General features: G+C 38.1%; 1 protein-coding gene across 1 annotated transcript in view; it reads right to left on the reverse strand.

Moving 5' to 3' along the window:
• BCKDHB (branched chain keto acid dehydrogenase E1 subunit beta) overlaps positions 1-22737 on the reverse strand; it is a 195647-nt gene that overhangs the window by 151085 nt on the left and 21825 nt on the right. Inside the window, exons 4-6 of the mRNA XM_010997550.3 lie at positions 6252-6385; positions 5876-6031; positions 3381-3489 (exon numbers count right to left, since the gene is read on the reverse strand). Of these exons, the coding sequence (XP_010995852.2) occupies positions 3381-3489; positions 5876-6031; positions 6252-6385 (399 nt within the window). The remainder of the gene's footprint in view (positions 1-3380; positions 3490-5875; positions 6032-6251; positions 6386-22737) is intronic.

Below are 22737 nucleotides of genomic sequence, written 5' to 3' on the forward strand. Positions count from 1 at the left end.
AAGGCACTCCAGATTATTGAATCAAAATACTCCATTCCTTTTTATATCATTCCAAACAAACTTAACTGTGGAGTTTACTCCACCAGTGCAAAGTAGATCTGAGAGATTAACAGATGGAGCCAGAAAAGAGTGGCTCCACACAGGCAGCAATAAAAGAATCAGTGTCAGAATATTCAGAGTCCCCGACCTCATCCCCCTCAAAAACGCAGAAACCAAAATATGGTCAGCTATAAGATACGGATTTGAACCAGAGGCCAAGTCTAAGAAAACTAAACGTTAAAAGCATCCTGAAATTTTTTTTTTGGCATGGGAGGGTTTTTTTATTTATCTATCTATCTATCTATCTACCTACCTATCTACCTACCTATCTATTTATCTATCTAGCTATCTATCTTTAATGGAGGTACTGAAGATTGAACCCAGGGCCTTGTTCATGCTAGGTGCACACTCTACCACTGAGCCCCTTAAAAGCACCTACCCTACCCCCTTAAAAGCATCCTGAATTCTATATAAGAACCAAGAATTTTTAAAAAAGACAAATGGAGATAGTTATTGCTTTAATATTGATATTAAGCACTGGTTCTCAAAAGTTACTCTGAGTCAGAAGCACCTGGAGGGCTGTGACGACACAGCGAGCTGGGCCGTCCCCAGGGGTGCTGATTCAGTAGGTCTTGAACTGAGGCTGGACAGTCTGCATTCCTAACAAGCTCCCACAAGGCTTCTGCTGCTGGCCCAGGGATCAACCTTGATAACCACCCAGAGAACACTCATATGAAGACTTTGCTGGCTAGCTCTCTTCCTAGCCTACTTTCTTCTACAGACAAGTCCTCTAGCTGTGAAAGAACGATGCTTTCTTAGTCTTTATCGAGCCATTGGGGGTCAAGAAAAGATTCAGAGTTAAGAGTCCCTGAAACGGCACATAATCAATCACAGGGAAACTTCTGCAAAACTTTTGAGCCTCGATCCTCCTCGTCGGGGCCTTTCATAATCTATCCCAGGGCCAAACCTACAACTAATATCTCCAGCTCAGTCTCTTAGCTGGAATCCTGTAACATTAAACATTTCCCTTACCAGTCTTGGTTTCAAAATCTGCAGCAAAATAAGTATTACTTTTTGAAATGTTTCCTACTCAGTCTCATATTAAACACTGAAAAAAAACACCTTTATTAATTGATTAGCTTTAATTGGTTGGTCTTACAAATATAATACTCACAAGGTATCCAAGTAATTAGAAATCAAATAGCTACTCAGTTTTAACATTGGTATTTTCCATTCTTGGGCATATATCCACAGAAAACTCTAATTCAAAAAGACATATGCACTCCAAAGTTCATAGCAGCACTATTTACAGTAGCCAAGACATGGAAACAACCTAAATGTCCATCAATAGATGATTGGATAAAGAAGCTGTGGTGTATTTATACAATGGAATACTACTCAGCCATAAAAAAGAATGCAATAATGCCATTTGCAGGACATGGATGGACCTAGAGATTGTCATATTAAGTGAAGTAAGTAAGACAAATATATGATGTTGTTTATAAGTGGAATTTAAAATTTAAAAAAAGATACAAAGTTTATTTACAAGCCAGAAATAGACTCAAGGACATAGAAAACAAACTGTGGTTACCAGGGGGGACATGGGAGAGGGATAGATAAGCAGTTTGGGAGTAACAAATACACACTACTATATATAAAATAGATAAACAACAAGGTCCTACTGTATAGCACAGGGAACTATATTCAATTTTTTGTAATAAGCTATAATGGAAGAGAATCTGAATATATATATATATATATATATATATATATATATATATATGTGTGTGTGTGTGTGTGTGTGTATGTATATGTATAACTGAATCACTTTGCTGTACACCTAAAACTAACATTGTAAATCAACTACACTTCAATAAAAAGAGTTTTAAAAAACTGATATTTTCCTATTCACCTCAAGATTATAAATTCTTTTGTTATTTTTTTATTCCATAAGGGACATAGATAACAATAGTTTCTTAAAGAGATAGAAATTCAATTTAAAGTATGCTTAACTTAAGAATAAATAGAACTCTGATAAATTCGCCAACAGAAATGTAAGATGACACAACCACTCTGAAAAACTCTTCAGTAGATTCTTGTAACGATCTACATCCACTCTGTGACAAACCAGTTCTACTCCTAGATGTTTATTTCCCCCCACTTCAAAAAATATGTTCACAAAAATACTTGTGCAAGATTGTCCCTAGCAGCCTTGTACAAAATAGACAAAATCTGAAAACAATAATGGACATTTGCTCATCAACAGGACTGGATAAACTGTGGTATATTCATACAATGGAAATACTACTCAGCAATGAAAAAGGAATAAATTCCTGATACAAGTAACAACATGAATGAATTTCAAAGCCAATGGGTTGAGCAAAAGAAGACAAACACAGAAGAATATATATAGTACTATGTGATTTGTTTCTATGTAGCCCCAAAGCATGTGCATCTAATATATGGTGAGAGCAATTAGAAAAGTGGCTAAGTTTGGGGTAGGGAGAATGGATTGGCAGAGAAGAGGCAGGAAAGAGCTTCCTGGAGTGATGAAAGTTTTCTACATCTTATTTTGCAGTGTTTACATGGATGTATGGGACTGTCAGATCTATCAAAGTGCATACTTAATATCTGTGCATTTGTATGTAAATGTAAGTAATTCACATCAGAATAAAACAAAATGTTTTTAAGCTTAGCTCTTCAAGGAAAGGAATGATTTGCCAAAGCAATGTTTCTTGAATTTAAAACAAAATACACGTTAGACAGAATAAACAGTTTGATGTTTAAATGTCCACTATAGTTGATAAAGAGGCAGTCACAGATGAGGGTTTACAGAATAATGATTCTGAGAATAGGGGAAGGGTGACCAAACACTCCAGTTTATCTTAGACACTCCCCTCAGTGCAGACCTGATGTCACAGCATTAACAGTGTCCCCTTCACTACCAAGAGTCCTAATTCAGATGAAGACCTGTAAGGTCACTTTTGCTAAAAGGGCATTGGATGTTATTTAGGACAAAGAGCTCATTCACTTTTTCATTCAATCCACATCTACTAGCATCTGTTATGGAGTCAAATATAATCCCTATTTTCTTGCTACCAGCTCACATTGCTTCTGTTTCCACAATCAAAATATAAAAAGCTAGGATGGATGTTCCCTATGGTTAACTTAAAATATACAGCTGAGGACAAACTAAATATAGAAGTAATCAGATTTCTTTTTTTCCTACAAGGAAAATATAAAACAAGCTTCTGGGAAAAAAAAAAAGTTACATAATTTTGAACTGCGTAAAACAAAACGTATAAAGATCTTCATAAATATAAAATAAAGGAAACATTTACCTGCTGCCCTGTAAAGTATTTTAGGTTCAAAAAATATACAAGGATTTTTATCCTCTATGCATGACAAAAGAAGTCCTTTGGCCTGGAAAGGGCTTCTGGGTACAACCACCTGCAAAAACAGATTTTTGTTTTAAAGACAATTTCAGTGAAAATGTATCCCAGTTATCTTACTTATAAAAAGGTTTGATGGTTAAATAACCAATTGTTACTAATTAAATATAGAAAGCTTGTATTTTTAGACCAATCATCGTTTATTATAAAATTTACATATTGTCCCCAAAAAATCCCATTTGTTCCACAAATTTTTACCAGATGTCCACCATATTCTGGTAACTAAGATACTGCTCTTCTCTCAAGGAGCTAGGTTTGCATATACATAAACAATAAAAGGAATCCACAAAAAGCACTCATCAATACAACAGAGTAAAGTTCCCAATATCTTCCTGCATTTACCTATAAAGAAATCTTTTCCACTAATATTCCAGTAGAATACTCCAAAGGCATGCAACTCTCTTCTCCAATTTTATCATGCTAAAATCTCCTCCTTTCCCATGCAAAATCTGGATAATCCACTGAACTTTATGATCCAGGCACTATAATTCCCAGTTACTGAAAAGCTAAAAGAAAAGTGTGGATACTTAAAACACTTCCAGGTGGGGAAAGGGCTCTAGGACCTTCCTGAGAATGAGGTTGATACTGAAGAAGATGATGGTAGTAACAGCAGGGAGAACACATGTTAGTGGGGCCAAGCCCACTATGTGGGTTAGTTCTTCCGCTGCTCATAGCGACCCCACGAGGTGGTGATTATTATTTTCCCCAATTTAGAAATACAGACTGAGACTTAAAGAGGGATCAAGTAACTTGCCCAAGGTTACACCGATTGCTAGAGCAGGGATTCCCACCTGTTCTAACTGACCAAGCTCTTAACTTCTATACCATTTTGCCTCCAATCACAAACTTGTATCTAGTTTAAAGATTGTTAAGTAACTGCATAAAGATAAGTGTCCCATGGGAAGAGTTATCATTAAGATAAACCTGAGAGAGTGGGGACACAGCTCAGTGGTAGAGGGCATGCTCAGCATGCACAAGGTCCTGGGTTCAATCCCCAGTACCTCTGTTAAGAAGGGGGGAAAAATATAGACAATGAAATATTTTTTTAAATAATAAAATAAAATAAATCTGAATTTATCATAAACACTTAAGTAAGATTCCTTGAAGCAAGCTATACTTGGCTTTCAAAATCATTTTTATATCATCTTACTGAAAGATTTTAATTTAAAAAATAAAATAGCAAAAATCTCACTATTTTCTGAAAGCAGACAGCTAAACACATGGCCCCTCATAACACACACTGTCTTCATCTTATGCTCTTATTTTAGTTTTTCTTCATCTGCCTTCTTCATGTGTTTATTTTCAATCTTTTGTACTATGTATATATTCTCACTTGGGGTAAGATAAAAGAGAAAGGGTCAGGGAGGACAGGGTAGTGGACTGAGAGAAAAGAACGTCTTTTAAAAATACTGGGTAACATCATAAACAGTAAATGTGAATTGATCTTCAGCTCAGGCAAAAAAATAATGATTGCCTCAAATGTGGTTTCTGTCCCAACCTACCATTTCCAGCTTACACTGGAAAATTATGCAAACTCTATTCAACTAAGAAATTTTACAACTTGGGTCTCGTAAAAAAAATAAATAAATAAAATAAAACTTAAACACTCAGTCACAAATGATTCATGTTATCAAAAAACAGACACACTGCCCTAGGTGGACACATCGATGAGTTTCTATAATGATTCCCTGGAAGGTGTTTCAGAAGATAGGAAAGAAGGTAATGTAAAAAATTAAGACATAAAATAAGCAAATAAATAAATAAATACATGCATACATACATACATACAAAAATATATATAAAATCAAAAGACCCAAGAGCTATTGTGGAAGACCTAAGATTATTGCAGAAGGCTACAAAAGAGGCTTCAAAATTAACTGTTTGAACAACTATGACCTTATCCTAGACTGGAAAACACATCTATGCAACAAAGTCTTCTGTTACTCTATTTAAGAAGAAACAGACTAAAAGCAAAAGTTTTATCCCTCTGACTTTCAGGTAAATATGGACTAAATCTGCTAACAGAAGATTTCTTAAAATTACCCCAAAATCAGTTGAGTGAGAAAGCCCTATTAGAAAGAAACAGAGCTTCGAAAGAGGTGGAAGATAAACCGACTGTGTTCTAGCTCTTATTCTTTGAAGTCTATGAAATTAATGTCAAGGTCAAGCCAAGGCCACTTCAAGAAGACTGTTCTATAAACCTGGGCACTGGATACTTGATCTAAAAGAAATATAAGCTCTCTTTCCTAAAAACAATTAAGTTCACATAAATTCCAAAAATCCTGATTGCTTTTCTCTCGATAAGCAGATCAGTTAATATTAACAGAAGGAACCAAAACGGAAACATCAAATCGAGAGCAAATAAATCACATCACAGAAAATACCTTGATGCCTGGGCAGTGGGCAAAAAATGCTTCAGGACTCTGAGAGTGATAGAGAGCCCCGTGGCCGACACAGCCCCAAGGGGACCGGATGGTGAGGCTTCCACAATTAAAAAGGTCCCCAGAGCGATAGCGGTACTTGGCAGCTTCATTAACAATCTGAGGGGGAAAGAGAGAAGGGACATGTCACCATGAGTCATTTTTCCCAACCATTTTCTTAAGCCATTTTATTAGATCTTTAAATACATGCCCATAACATAATAGCCCAAAGGTAACAAAAAATTCCCCAGCTAGGAGGTGAGAGAGTGGAGATAATACTTCAATACTTCATGGACTTCCCTTAGAAATGCTCAATTACAGTCAAATACAATCTTCTTACCTGATCGAAAGCAGGGAAAATATAATCTGCAAACTGAATTTCCGCAATGGCAGTAGCCCCAGTGACTGCAATTCCAATTCCAAATCCAACAATTCCTTGTTCGCACAATGGGGTATTAAAAACTCTATCTTTACCTACGAAAGAAAAGAAAGTCATCGTAATATGACAAATGAGAATAATGTCATGCACCACACAATTGAAAATTCACTAAGTTAATAATGGTGAGGTGGAGGAAAAAAGCATAGAACACGTGGATGAAACAGATAAGAAATAGTATGACAGCTTAAATGCAAACATAGTAATTATATTAAATATAAGTAATCGAAACATTCTAATTAAAAGAAAAATTGTCACACTGGGATAAAAGAAAGCAAAACCCAATTACTTAAAAGAAAATTAATTAATTAATTAATACTCAAACAATACTCAAATTAATACTCAAACAATAAATATAAATGGAAGTTAAAGAAAGGAAAAAACAAACAATGGGAAACCTAACCCAAAGAAGTTGATGTCACTGCATTAATAGCAGACAAAGTAGACTTTAAGGGAAAAGGCATTACCAGAGACAAGAGGGGAAATTCATATGTTAAAGGATTCAACTCATAAGGAGGACATAATTCTAAATTTATACTCATCTAATAACACAAGCTCCAAATAAATAGAAAAAATTCACAGAATTAAAAGGATAAATAAAATTTCCAATCTAGAGGGAGATTTTCATATATCAGCCTCACTGAAAGAAAAAACACACTTTTTATTTTAAAATGTAAAAACTATTGAAGATTTGAACATGATTAACAAACATAACCCAACTGACACTGTACCCAAGAGCTAAGAATATAAATTCTTTTCAAGTAAACGAGAACACTGACAGTAATCGACCACAGACTGGGCTGTAAAGCCAATCAACAAGTTACAAAGGATTAAAATTATACAGAGTATATTCTCAGGCCATGGTAGAATTAAGCTAAAAAGCAATAACAAAGTTTTAAAAATATATATGCCCGCCATGTTCACTGCAGCATTATTTACAGTAAATAGCCAAGATATGGAAACAACTTAAGTGTCCATCAGTGGATGAATGGAAAAAGATGTGACAGATATAGATAGCTAAAAATCTATATATATACAGACACACAAACACATGGAGTGGAATATTACTCAGCCATAACAAAGAATGAAATCTTGCCATTTGCAACAACACGGATGGAACATGGGTATTATGCTAAGCGAAGAAAGTCAGACAGAGAAAGACAAATACCATGTGATTGCACTTATATGTGTAATATCAAACAAACAAACAAAAACAAAAATATAGGTTCCTAGGTACAGAGAACAGATTGCTCATTGCCAGGAGTAGAGGTGGGGGGAATGGGTGAAGGTGGTCAAAAATTACAAACTTCCAGTTACAAAATAAATAAATCATTGAGATGTAATACTCAGCATGACTATGGTTAATAATACTGTATTGCATATCTGAAAGTTGCTAAGAGAGCAGATCTTAAAAGTCCTCATCACAAGAAAAAAAATTTAACTGTGTAAGGTGACAGATGTTAACTAGACTTTATTGTGGCGATCAGTTCACAAAGTATACAAACATCAAAGTATGTTGTACAACTGAAACTAATATGTCATTTATGCCTCAAAAAAAAATTTTAAAGCCTTATATTAGGGAAAAAAAAACCTTTAAATAAATGTGTAAATAACCCATGCCTCAGAGAAGAAATTATAATGGAAATTGGGAAGTGTTTTGAACTGAATGATAATGAAAAACTATGTATCACAACTTACTGAAGTTCCAGGTTCGGTAATGGCAGGGCAGCTTTGTTTCCACACTAAATGTCCTACATCTAATGATTATAAATCTGGACAGAATATAACAAACGACCGTTAAAAGGCACTGGAGAACAAAAAGCAGGACTGAACTGCAGGGGACTTGACCCTTGAAAGAAAGGAAGTTCAGGATGGCATGACCTTTATCAGGCTTGTGCCCTGGGGAGACTCCCCAGGCCATGTGACATGGGACAGCTAGAACTCAGATGCACATACTCAGTCCTGTTGACTTGAGGTGTCAGGAAATGGAGTCTGGGGCTCCTGGTGGCTGGAAACTGAGAGACTAAGTCCCTCAAAACGGGGCACTACATGGGGACACCCCAAAATCTTTGCATCCACTCTGCTCAGACTCTCAGCAGGCCCATGTGCCTGCAGCAGGTGACAATGGCTGGAACTCACAGGGTTGTGTAGGGACGTCAGCAGTGCTCACTAAAGAGGAGCCAGGACGTGGAATCTGAGACTCTTCAAATTAAAGGAGCTTGACAAACATCTTACGCTTTCCACTAAAACCGCAGGATACTTTATTAGCATACACTCAATTCTCACTTGAAATTTCACCACCTCCAGGCTGGTATCAGTATTACGTGAAAAATTCTCATTTCAGGGAGCTGGATGGATACAAGCAATGGTCACAGTCTGGCCAGGGGACCAAAAGTTCGGCCGACAGATCTGGGTCTCCTGCTTCATTTCCATAGCCCAGGGATACCGGTTCTTCCCGGTGCACAGAACTCACTTTCTCCTCAATCATTCCTCTGACTGTGAACCGCAAACAGGGCAGGTGCTGGGAGATGCCAACTAGACACATCCTGTCGTTTGCACTCAAAAAGCAGCTGCAGAAACTTATAGCATGAGTCATACTCATCATGATCTGCACCTACCTTCTGAAATTGTGACCTCCATCCATCACCAGTTCGCTATTTGATTGCAAGTAGCTTGATAATTGCTGACAATCTATGATTCCACTAGACCAAGAACAATTCACTGGTAGAAAAGGAACACAGATTCCAGCTGCCACCTGTGAGATCTGCGTCCCTGGAACAGCCAAAGCACCTTAACCGGATGAGCGGTGCTCCTATTTAGTCCTTGCTGCTTCAAGTTCCCTGATTCAGCTATTTTTCATCAGTAGATAAAATCTTTTTTGCTGCTAGAAAGCAGAAAGTTGAGTTTCTCAGAACTCTTACTCCAAAAACCTGTTTGGTTTGTTTGACGAAACTGTTTAAACAACTCTCTCCAACAAGTTTCTATGATCTAACAGAAACTGTTTCAATACAAACTAAATGTTAAAAATCTGTTTCTATTTTTTCCCAAACAGGTAATGGCTGAGGGTAAGAGCACAAATAAAATGCACAATATTGATGACTTCTTCTACTTTCTAGTGCAATTAACCTAACGTAAAGTTCATACACTTTGTCTCCCAATGGGTGAATTAATACATGCAGTGACTGCACCATGAGTCAAGACAGATCTGGGTTTAAGTGCTATCGCCACAAATCACTAAACCCCCTCAAGGCTCAGTTTCATATTGTAACAGACTAATCATGGTACTGGAAAGACTAAAATAACTAACACACTTACTCTTACATTTATAAAGTACCTAATATTGTATAGACAGTATTCTAGATGCAGAGGATACAGTAGCAAACAAAACTAAAAAAAAAAAAAAAAATTCCTGTCCATCAACAGATGACTGGATAAAGAAGATGTGGTGTATTTATACAATGGAATACTATTTAGCCATAAAAACCAACAACATAACGCCATTTGCAGCAACATGGATGTCCTCGGAGAATGTCATTCTAAGTGAAGTAAGCCAGAAAGAGAAAGAAAAATACCATATGAGATTGCTCATATGTGGAATCTTAAAAAAAAAAAAAAACATAAATACAAAACAGAAACAGACTCATAGACACAGAATACAAACTTGTGATTGCCAAGGGGATGGTGGGGTGAGAAAGGACAGACTGGGATTTCAAAACGTAGAATAGATAAACAAGATTATACTGTATAGCACAGGGAAACATATGCAAGATCTTGTGGTAGCTCACAGCAAAAAAAAAAAATGTGACAATGAATATATGTATGTTCATGTATAACTGAAAAATTGTGCTCTACACTGAAATTTGACACAACATTGTAAAATGACTATAACTCAACAAAAAAATGTAAAAAAAAAATTCCTACCCTCATGGAACTTACATTCTGGTCAGGGAAAACAGACAATAAAACAAGAAAATGAGTGAGATGATGAGAAGTGCTGAACAGTAAAGCAGGGACTAGGTGATTGGGGGAGAGGAAGTGGGACTACTGTGGTTTTAAACAGGGAGATCAGGAAGGCACCACTGAGAGGTGACATTTAAAGGAAGTGAGGAGATGTATCGTGCATGCATTCAGGGTGTAAATGTTCTGAACAGAGGGACCAGCAAGTGCAAAGTCCTGGGGTATGAACAGGTTTATTAGCACATCAGAGGAAAGGCAAGAAGTCCAAGTCCAGTGAGCCTGGTCTGGAGTAAAGAGAAACAGCGGTAAGCGATGAAGCTGAAGAGTTAAAAGGATGGGCTGGCGCGTGGCTCAGATCAGACAGGGCCTGGCGGGTCACTGTGAGTACTGTGACTTCCACAGTGAGAGCGAGTGAGTCAGTAAGCTGGTGAGTGAGACAGGAAGCCACTGAGCAAAGTCATGCCATCCTCCAAATTCCATTTTGGCAAGATCTCTCTGGCTGGTGTTTGGTGAACAGCCTGTAAATAGGCAAATGCGGACACAGCAAGACCAATTACAGGATACTGCAATAATCCCAGTAAGAGATGATGATACAGAACAGTAAAAGTGCGAGACTCTAGCTATAGTCTAAAGATAGCGTCAGAAGGATTTACTGAGGAAATGGATGTGGAGAATGAGTCAGAGAAACACTAAGGATGATTCAGAGGCTTCTGGTCTGAGCAGCCTAAGGAGAGAGTTACCACTGATTAACGATGGGAAAACCATGAAGAAGCATGTTGGGATGAGAGACCCGGAGCTCGGCTGTAAAGATGCCTTTAGATGTTAAGGTAAAGCTAGTCATTAGACTGCTGCATATATGAGCTGAAAGTCTTCAGTGTGGAGGTGGCATTAAAAAATATGGGACTGGGGTGTGGAGAAAAGGGAACCATCCTACACTGTTGGTGGGAATGTAGTTTGGTGCAGCCATTATGGAAAACAGTAAGGAGATTCCTCAAAAAACTAAAAATAGACTTACCACATGATCCAACAATCCCACTCCTGGGCATATATCCAGAGGGAACTCAAATTTGAAAGGATACGTGCACCACAATGTTCATAGCAGCACTATTTACAACAGCCAAGACATGGAAACAGCTTAAATGTCCATTGACAAATGACTGGATAAAGAAGATGTGATATATTTCTACAATGGAATACTACTCAGCCATAAAAAAGAATATAATAATGCCATTTGCAGCAACATGAATGGACCTAGAGATTGTCACACTAAGTGAAGTAAGCCAGAAAGAGAATGAAAAATACCATATAATATCACTTATATGTGGAATCCAAAAAAGTGACACAAATGAACTTATTTACAAACCAGAAAACAAACTACAGACAGAAAACAAACTTATGATTACCAAAGAGGAACATAGGAGAGTGATAAATTGGGAGTTTGGGATTGGCAGATACAAACTATGTACAGAATAGATAAACACGGTCCTACTGTATGGCACAGGGAGCTGTATTCAATGGCTTGTAATAACCTGTAATGAAAAAGAATATTTGTATATGTGGAACTGAATCACTATGCTGTACACCAGAAATCAACACAACATTGTAAATCAATATACTTCAATTGAAAAACAAGCAAACAAAAAAAACCATAGGACTGGAAGAAATTCCCAAGTACATTAAATGCCAACTGAAAGTGAGATGAGGGTTGAGGATTTCCTAACTAGTGACCCTGACATAACAGGGTCTGCGAAGCAGAAGGGGGAAAACAAACGCCTAATTCAAGAGGGATGGGAGAAGAGAAATTGGAGGCAATGAGTAATGACAATTATTTGGAGAAATTTTGCTGTGAAGGAAAGAAGAGAAAAGGAACAACAATGAACTGGAGAGGAATATGGAATCAACAGAAGGATTTTTTTTTAAGATGGAAAAAAAATAACAGGATATTTGCAGGCTGGTAGGAACAATCAATAGAGAAGGGGAATTGATGATTGAGAAAATTAGTGAAATGGAAAGAACGAAGAACAACTGGAACCATGCGTTTGAGTAGGTGACAGAGGACGAAGGGGTCTAGTGTGGAGATGTGGACAGAAACCCTACATTCACTCACAGTGCAGGAGTGTATAAACACGGATGTTGGGACAGGGATGCATGCAGTGGTGAGAGCTTGCCAAAGTTCTCTCTCAGTTGCATCTGCCTTCTTAGTAAAATACAAAACTAGATCATCAGCTAAGAGTAAGGATGGGGAGGCAGTGTTGAGAGAAGAGAGAGTATGAAACAGTCACCCAGGAAAACACAAGAGTGGATGGACCAGGAACATGCAGCAGGATGGCAGGCAGCACCCGTGGGCCCTGCAGATCACTAGTCTTGAACTTAAAGTGGGATCAGTTGGCCAGAGGATGTGTTTTGCTTCAGTATCATTCAGCCCAGGATTTAGGATTTAGACAGAGATGGATTTTTTTTTTAATTGATGTGCAGTCAGTTATAATATGTCAGTTTCTGTTGTACAGCATAATGTCCCAGTCATGCATGTATATGCATATATTCATTTTCATATTCTTTTTCTTTAAAGGTTATTGCAAGATATTGAATATAGTTCCCTGTGCTATACAGAAGAAATTTGTTTTTATCTGTTTTTATATAGAAAGGTTATCATCTGCAGATCTCAAACTCTCAAATTTATCCCTTCCCACTCCTTTTCCCCTATAACCATAAGATTGTTTACTATGTCTGCAAGTCTGTTTCCGTTTTGTAGATGAGTTCATTAGTGTCCTCTTTTTTCCTTTTTTTTTTCAAATTCCACAAATAAGTGGTATCATATGGTATTTTTCTTTCTCTGTCTGACTTACTTCACTTAGACTGACAATCTCCAGGTCTATCCATGTTGCTGTAAATGGCATTATTTTATTCCTTTTTATTGCTGGATAGTATTCCATTGTATAAGTATATAGTCATCTAGATAGAGATGGATTTAACTAGACTTGGATTTGCCAAGCAAATCACGGTGGGGAATTAAACTGGGTCTAATGGGAAGAAAGGTCATCAGAGGAGTAAGATTCAGTGACAGAGTAGTGGGATCCATGGATTTTAAGAATCAATAAAGTCAAAGGATGGTTGGAGTGGAGGTACTTGAGGCAGTGAGCTGGGGAGATTTAAGGTGCAGGTCACAGCTGGGAGTGCTTCATACTGAGATTGTGGAAGGACCACAGTTACTGACAGTGACAAAACCTGGGGTAGGACTGCAAGAGTGAGAAGCTGAGGTAGGATGGAGGACAAGATCACTAGAGAAAGGGATAAAAAATTAAGAAGATCATCCACATGGATACTAACAGGAGTGCTAGAGAGAGACTGGCAGTGAGCTAGGCTAGGAACAAAGAGGACTGGCCTGGGGTCAACAGATGACAAGGAAGAATAGTATTGGTGCTTAGTACTCAATAAATGACTGAATTAGTTATTGAATGTGTTCAATAAATGTTTATTTTAAAAGGATAAATTATACAAATGTTAGCCACTATATACAAAAATAGATTTTAAAAAAGTTTTTTCTGTGTAACACAGGGAACTATGTTCAATACCTTGTAATAACCTTTAATGGAAAAAATATGAAAAGAACAACAGGCATTCATACGCATGCCATTTCCTTATATTTGGCTACCTTTGCTTAAGTCTTAGGCTAATATCTTTGTTTAATTCCATGATCCCCGGGCCAATGAAAACATGTACAATATGATGGCTGATCCTTTAAATAACTGGCTCCAATTTCTCATCTGTTGAGGATCACATTTAAAGTCATATCACCACTTCCTAACAATTTTTCTTCTGTAAAGGGAACATGGGTAAGAAGTGTTACATCACTGGCAGTGTACGATCTTTTAAAGATATTGTCCACTAAATTATGCCAAACATCAAAAAACCAGCAGTTGACTTCTCTGGCCGAAGAATCACAGGTGAGCCAGCTGAGTCCATCAGTGAACCTTGTTCCCTGTGACAACACTGAGGCCACAACTGTAGACCAGACACAGCGAACAGAGTGTGAAGAAACAACTATTAGGAAAAAGAAGCCACCAGGGTTTAAGGAGACAACCAATGACTTCCTGGTAGGTCAAGAAAATTGAGTATTTCAGTATCTTCAGTGCCTAGACATTTTTTGGAACCCGTAACTAGTTTTAAATTAGTTTTCCTTGTGAACCTAAGTAGCCTGTGTGTCCCAAAAGCCAAGGTCCAATTCCCAGGGAGGGTCACACCTTCATCTCTGTGGCCATGAGACACTGGTCACCCATCCTCTTCCTGGAGACCCATCCCTGGAGCAGCCTCGCTCCAGAGCAGGCTCTGACCTATAATACCCCAATCCTCCATTTGCCCCTGACACCCGCCCTTCCAATTCTTTGTCAGCTCTGGACTCACACATCTCTCTGGCTCCTTCAACACAGCTGAGTGCCCAGGCTCCAGGTCTCAGCGATATCCAATCAGATCTGCCCTGCTGTCCCCTGGGTCCAGAATAAAGGCTTGTCCTACTGTTATTTCTAATGGGAAAAATAGGAATTTATTCAAGAAATATTGTCCTATCACCTACATCAAAGAATACACAATCAGACCACATGTCCATACTTACTTCATAATTTATTTCTCTTCAGGCTAAACCTATACCATTACATACCATTTCTTTAAAAAAAAAACTTTTAAAAGGGCTGCTTCAGACTCTGATTCAATAATTAACTGCATTGCAATACAGCACTGTTACTCTGCATAAATGTTTACATGTTTCTATCCTGAAAATGCAGTATTAACTCTCCAAACTTGTGCATAAAACTAAGATGTTACCAACAGTAAAGCATCAAGTGGTTTTTCCACTATCCATCTTATGGGAAAGAGGGTGGAGAGAAAGGTAAGCAATTTGATATAAGGGAAATTTCAGGGAAAGTCAGTTCCAGATGCAACTGAGGATCTCTTACTGACTGTATCAGTTTCACAGTTCAAATGATCTTTATATGATAGAGTTAGTCAAAAAAAATTTTTAATTCAACATTTCCTGCTTGCTATGCTCTTGAAGTTGGGCATAAACTTGAAAGAGTTTTGCTTTAGTTTTTGTTTCTGTTTTTCACTTTTCAACGAATTATAAAGAAATCTTACAGGGTAAAATAAAAATGACTTCGAGACTTTCAAGTTGGATCTTCTTTTGTTTGCTAAGAAATTCAGTTACTATTAGCAATTATCAGATTGGAAACTACTAAAAATATGAAACACTGGAACGAAATTTTAAGATGAACAAAATGCTCAATCTGTTGCAACTTAAGATACCTTACTTTTGACAAATGAATTGTATCCTAAGAGATGGGGCAAATTGAAGATATATCTCAAGAATATCTTTCTAAGGGGGAGGGTATAGCTCAGTGGTAGAATGAGTGCTTAACATGCACAAGGTCATGGGTTCAATCCCCAGTACGTCCATTAAATAAATAAACAAACAAATAAACAAACAAGAAAGCAAACAAATCTAATTACCTACCCCCCCAAAAAACAAATAAACAAACAAAAAGAATACCCCTCTAAGCTTATTGAATGTGGCGAGGGATAATATCAAGCCCTGAGCCCTCCTGACACCATCAGAGGCTTTAACTCTGACTCAGTGAAAAATATTATTTGCTATAATGAGTTTTTATCCAATGGAATAAATATTTGCCCAGTATGTCCTTGACCATGTACAAGACACCATAGTTGGATGCTACAAATGACAGTGGTAAGTAAGATACCATTTAAACAATGTTAAACATGTAAACATTCAAACAACATACAATGCAATAAGGAGATGCAACAAACATAAAGAACTAAGATACAAGAAAGTGATGTAAAAATAAAAAGCTATTAGAGGAGAGGGGAAGGAGAGACTCTTTCAGGCTTGGAGGAATCATGTAAATAAAGTCTTACGAACTTGGCACTGAAGAATGGGCAGAATTTCGATAGGCAGAGGGAGAAGAAGGAACAGTGCGACCAAACGCACAGAGGCAGGAAATAAAGTGCAAATTCAGAGCTGAGACGTGAACCAAGGGAGATAAGGAATTAGAGACAGTAGTAGGGGATCGAGGTAGGAAGTTCAGGGTATACACACTAGTTAGTGTGGTGGTTAAAAGTGGGGGTTCCAGGTCAGAACACGTGGGTTTAGATGTGTTTCTACCACTTTCCGGCTGTGAGATCTTGGATTGTGCTTCAGTTTCTTCATTCATAAAATTAGGATAAAAACAATGAACCTACCAACCAGGGTCATATAAGATAAGGCTTGTATAAGCGCTTTATAAACCGTAAAGCATGATAAGAATGTAAAGTATCATCAGGATGGTGGTAATGAAAATAAAATGGAGAAAGGGTTTGAGAAACACTACAGAGACAGAAGTTTGAGAAACACATGAACATAGTCAGGGGACTTCAGTGTCGTTAGTTGAGAGGCATGTGGGAGCAGCGAAACCCTGAGGGCTGGCACTAAGAGATACTGGGGACCGAAAGTAGGCTTCCAGACCCCTGGACATTCAGCTGGAGGAGCCCACTCAGCACCGCACCCTGCTCACCCCCAATCCACCCCAGCTAGATGTCAACAGCAGTGTGAGTCACTCCACAGCGAGTACTTTCTCCATCCGGGGTGAAGGGCGGGGCAGGCAAGGAAGGTCATCACGGTGACAGGGTTGGGACCAGCAGTTCTAAACCATCAACCAAAGTCTTGTTCCATTAGCAAGACCACGAAGAGGCGCCGCAGGAGGCTAGCATACACCTCCATCCGAAGTTCACCACTGGGCAGCGTAGGGCTGCACACAGGAGGCCCAGCCACTGCTAACCGTCCACAAGAGCTATTCCAGGAGCACAGACGGTGGCTGGACATGTCGTGGTGCTCAGTTCATAATGCATGCAAATGTCAAATCGCTCTGCAGTACACAGTGAAACGATATAACAGTGTGCATCAACTACACTGCAATTGAAAAAATAGCAAAAGAAATAACTAAAAGATACCCAAGGAGTGAGGGTGAAGGGTTGGGGAACAAATGCTCTCTTGCTACAGCTGTGCACGTGCAGGGGCCGGAAACCATGCGGGCCAAGGACTGAGCCCCAGGGACCCAAAGCCTTCACCTCACTGCTTGGAAATGAGGGCCAGCTGATCCTAATAGGCTGCAGTTCTGTTCAAGCAGACGTCCACTTGGAAGCCTGGACTCTAAACCACCTGCCCCTACCCACCCAGATGGGCATGTAAGTAAACCAGTGTCTGCTCCTGAACTATGTGCTGTTCCGTGCGTTTGAGTAAGACCCCTCTGACGTGATGACCTACACAGATGACTGCATGATCCTGGCAGCAGAGAACCAACTCTGCATCCCTAGGGCCCCGGGCAGCTCTAGGAATCGCCTAACACTGGCTTTGATGGAAGCTACAGGCCCATAGGAGACAAAGTATAACCAGCAATAAATCAACCACTGGTTATTTTGACACTTGTGCATAAGCTGAAATTCTGTTTCTGAGCATGATCAATGTGACTTAAGGAGAAAGAATTCCCACTTACAAAATCACCTTGTCTTGTATGAAACTGAATTTAAACAAATGTAATCTGAACACTTGGGTTTTAGGGAATATGTACCATACAACTATCTAAGCTCTCTATCTATGTAAGGCTCTCCTTTACATGCTGCTTGGAAAGAAAAACACAAAAATTAATTTCAGTCAAACTGATATTTACTATGTCCCAAAAAAAGGAACCAGTTTCATCATGTAAGAAAGAAGATGAGCTATTTGGGTCTACCTTTTATTATAATTAAATCAACACATTTATTGATGTAACTATCCAAATTCCTTAAGCTATCTAAAACTTACTAAAAGTCTAGAGTATTATTTAGAGAAATGCATGCTAAAAACATATTTTTCAAATAAAGGTACACGTAGTTGATGCTGTAAAGAAAGATTCCAATAAATGAATACAAAAAGTATTTCTGAAAAACCTGTAATGACTTCACTGTGCTTGAATACAACCAAAGCTGTTTTTCCAGAAAGTCAAAAGAAATACTTTCATCATCCTTGAGATACCAGCTGGAATTTAAAGGCAAGCCATCTAATTTTTTTTAATCTTCCTTCATTTATATGGAAATAAGATGTTTCCTAAAACATATCCATACCCAGTACCTACGTCAACACCAGAGCTCAAAGTACACAAATTTCTCCAGCTGATGCCTGACTGTAAGTGAACACAGCACGCCAACATCATCTAAAACCCATGTGCGTCATTCACCGAGGAGGACATTACCAAGCTGTCAATTTCAATTAACCTGCCTCGCTTTATAAATAGCCTAAACGTCCCTATCTAAACAGGTTGGTGCCCTTTTCTCAGAAGCAAAGGGAACAACATGACAAAGAAGCATGAAAAATAAATGAGCTCTCCCCTATGTAAACAGGAGAAAGTTGACATTAAACCAATTCTAAGTCCAAACTGAAGAGCTATTAATAAAATAAAACTCGAGAGAATGAAGAACCAGTTTTAACCAGAAAATAAACAACACTCACTAACTGTATCAGCTCTCTTTAAAGCATCTGTGAGTCTCAGGGCTGCAGGAAATAATTCAAGGTCCACATACAGGCAGAGCTAAACACAGATACCATAATTATAATCCTTAATATGGCCCCAAAAGTGATAGTTTAAATGCCCCCAATGATTGATGCTTAGCCAAAAAAGAAGTTAATTTTCAAGATTCAACCACATCACTCCATTCTGCATCTGAAACATTTTATAATTTTTATAAACTATAACATTATCACTTCTTTTGCTAGCTCTAGATGTTTTATCCTCTAAAATCAATTATAACCAACAAATCCTACACATCACTTCTGCAGTCTAAGTACCTGTGTACAGCATGCTTCTAATTCACCCTCCTGTGAGTCAATAAAAGCAGGAATCAGAAAACATCAATGGAATTTATCAAAAAGTAGAAAATAACTGGTGTAGACCATTGAGCAGGCTAGTGAGCCCACTAATCCATCAAACAAATAATCACTGTGTGGGAAAATACAGTTGGTCATCATATTAATATACATACATGCATGTGCATTGCACATATACACACACATGTGTCATCCAGGTGATACTTAATAAGCTTGCCATAAGTAGCAAAATATAACATAGTGATATCCCACATATGGTAAAACTAGTATTCAGCTCACTGAAATTATCTAGAACACAATCAAAAACTAAGAATTAAGTTAAATAAAAAAGAATTCTGATCAAAAAAAGATATGACAAAGTTGATAGACTATATGTAAAGAGGTCCCTTAAGCCCTCACTTATGGCAGCTTTAAAAAATCCTGTTAGAAGTCATTCATGATAAACAGAGAACCCTCCTATCCTGATGGTGGGAATGTAGTTTGGCGTAGCCATTATGGAAAAACAGTATGGAGATTCCTTAAAAAACTAAAAATAAACTTATTAACATGTGATCCAACAATCCCACTTTTGGACATATATCCAGAAGGAACTTTATTTCAAAAAGATACATGCACCCCAGTGTTCAGCAGCACTATTTTCAATAGCCAAGACATAGAAACAAGCCAAATGTCCATCAACAGATGACTGGATAAAGACATACATATATACACACAATGGAATACAACTCAGCCATAAAAAAAGAAAATAAAGCTATTTGCAGCAATATGGATGGACCTGGAGATTGTCATTCTAAGTGAAGTAAGCCAGAAACAGAAAAAAAAAATTCCATATGACATCACTCATATGTAGAATCTAAAAAAAAAAAAGACACAAATGAACTGATTTATAGAACAGAAACAGACTTACAGACATAGAAAACAAACTTACGGTTACCAGGGGGAAAAGGGGATGGGATGGGATAAATGGAGAGTTTGAGATTAGCAGATACTAACTACTACATATAAAATAAACAAGTTTATACTGTAAAGCACAGGGAACTATATTCAGTGTCTTGTAGTAATGTATCATGAAAAAGAATATGAAAAGGAATGTATGTATCTGCATGACTGAAACATGCTGTATACCAGAAACTGACATAACATTGTAAGCTGACTATCCTTCAATTAAAAAAAAAAGTCCTCCATGATATATAACATTCTTACTGTGTCAGTTAAATGAATCGTCACTTTATTTGCCCTAAGTCATGACAACTGGCTTCCCACTCTTCCATTTGTTCAACCAATTTCCATGTTTGGCACTGTTCCGGGCATCGTGGGGAATATGAAGATAAATTGAAAATATAAGTAAAATATGGGACAAAATAAGCATATGAGTTACAGATGCAGGGCCAGGTGGAAACGGACAAGAATAACTGAGAGATGACTTCCAGTTGGTAAAGGCAGAGGAAGATGTGGCTGGGTCCAGGAGGACAGGTCAGATTTGAAAGAGGGGGAGGATTTTCTGAGGGGCAGAAACAGCATCATAAAGGCAGAGGGGCCCGGGGGCAACTGGTGGGCAGTGTGGATGCAGCCAAAACTACAGGGGAAAAAAACTAAAGTTGGGAAGAAAAGTCAAAGCCAGACCACTTACTGTCTTAAACACAAGCTAAGAAAACTGGACTTTACCCTTAAACCTGGGGAAGGCTTTCAGCAATGAAGCACTGTGATCAGAGCTGTATTGTGAAAAAATTCCTCCCACAGACGTATATAACACGAACTGGAGTAGGAAGGAGAGGGAGAAGAAAGACTCTTGACAAATATTAGAATCATTCAGACCAAAAGTAACGAGGGTGTTAACTCTGACAGTCACAGTAGGGACAGCAGTGAGAGAAACCCCAAGATAGAGTTTTATAAAACTAGCAATAATCACTTATGTTTATCAAGAATTGAATATTAGAATAATTTTTTCAAAGAGAACACAAAACCAGTACACTAAAGAATATTAATTTGAAATCGAGTTTTTTCTGAAACTTAATCACAATGCCAGGTTTAATCACCGAAAGATGAGGTCTCGGGACTGGTTCTAGCTGTGGAAACTTGAAGTTACTTAACCTCTCTGTGTTTCAGTTTCTTCATCTGCAAAATGGGATATTAACAGAGTTAATTTCACACAACAACTCTGAAGTTCTCAATCTGACTGGCTCTGAGCATCCAGGACCAGGATCCCAGAGGCAGGCAGAGCTTGAAAGTCCCCAAACACAACGAAGAGAAAGGTGACAGCTCTTACACTGATCTAAAACTAATATGTGTGTATGCAGAAGGACGAGTTTCACTTGAAATAAACTGGATAAACACTTTTTATACATCAGATCCATTTTTAAGCAAAGGGTCGGGGAAGGCCAGAAAGTATCACAATGCATAACACGATGGAAGCCTGGTCCGAACCAGATGGCCAGCTAACATAAGCAATGGTACAGAGTACAATCCAATGTTTCGGAATTAAAGAAATCTATATTCTCTGTGCTCTTGTGGGATAATCACATGTCTTCAAAGCCTTAGTCCTCTAATCTATTTCTCACCCTACTTTTCCATGAAAATGGCTTTTATTTTTTAGGTCACAAGTCACAATGGCCTCCTAATTGCAGACCCAGGGGAAACTTTTCAATCTTTCATTCGATATTTAATCCCTGAATTGCTCTACGTCCTTTACTCTCCTTTTGCCTCCACTTGCAAAGGATCACAAGTCTTATCAATGCTCCCTGACGGACTCCTCATGGACCCCTTCCTGATCCATCTTCCCTCTCCTGCCATGCTTTAGAGTCTCACTACCTCTCAGATAGACTCAGTGGTTCTCCAGCTGTGGTCCTCGGACCAGGGGCGGCAGCAGCAACATCTGGAAAACTACTATAACTAAAAATCGGGCTTGGGCTCCGCCTCAGACCTACTGAATCAGAACCTCTAAGGGCAGGGTCCAGTAATCTAAGATTGGGCAAGCCTTCCAAGTCATCCTGATGCACAGCAAAATTTAAAATCCTGCATAATCAGCAAGCATCCCACTTCTGGTCTCCGTGCCTTTAGTCTCACAGCTCCCCAATGTGGTGGCCAGAGTTAGGTTCTCAATTACCAATTTAATCATGTCATTCACCCCCTACTACAACAGTATTCAAAATACATGAACCTACTTCAAACAAAAAATAAATTTCAAATGTTAACTTAAATTTGTGCTCAAATGTTACTTGAATTTGTACAGACATCAAAGTTTTATAAAATTAGCAATAATGCCTTATATTTATCAAGCACAGATATTAGAAGAGTTTTTTTTCCAAAGAGAATACAAAACCAGTACAGTAAACAACATTAATTTGAAACTTAAATTTCTGAAACTTCCTCACAATGTCAGGTTTAATCATGGAAAGATGAGGCCTTGGGACTGGTTCTGGTTGTGAAAACTTGAAGTTACTTAACCTCTCTGTGCTTCAGTTTCTGCATCTGCAAAATGCGATAACAGAACTAATTTCACAGAACTGCGATGATGAGGTGACTTAATATATG

Source organism: Camelus dromedarius, chromosome 6 (assembly GCF_036321535.1).
Source record: "Camelus dromedarius isolate mCamDro1 chromosome 6, mCamDro1.pat, whole genome shotgun sequence".
Classification (NCBI taxonomy): Eukaryota; Metazoa; Chordata; class Mammalia; order Artiodactyla; family Camelidae; genus Camelus; species Camelus dromedarius.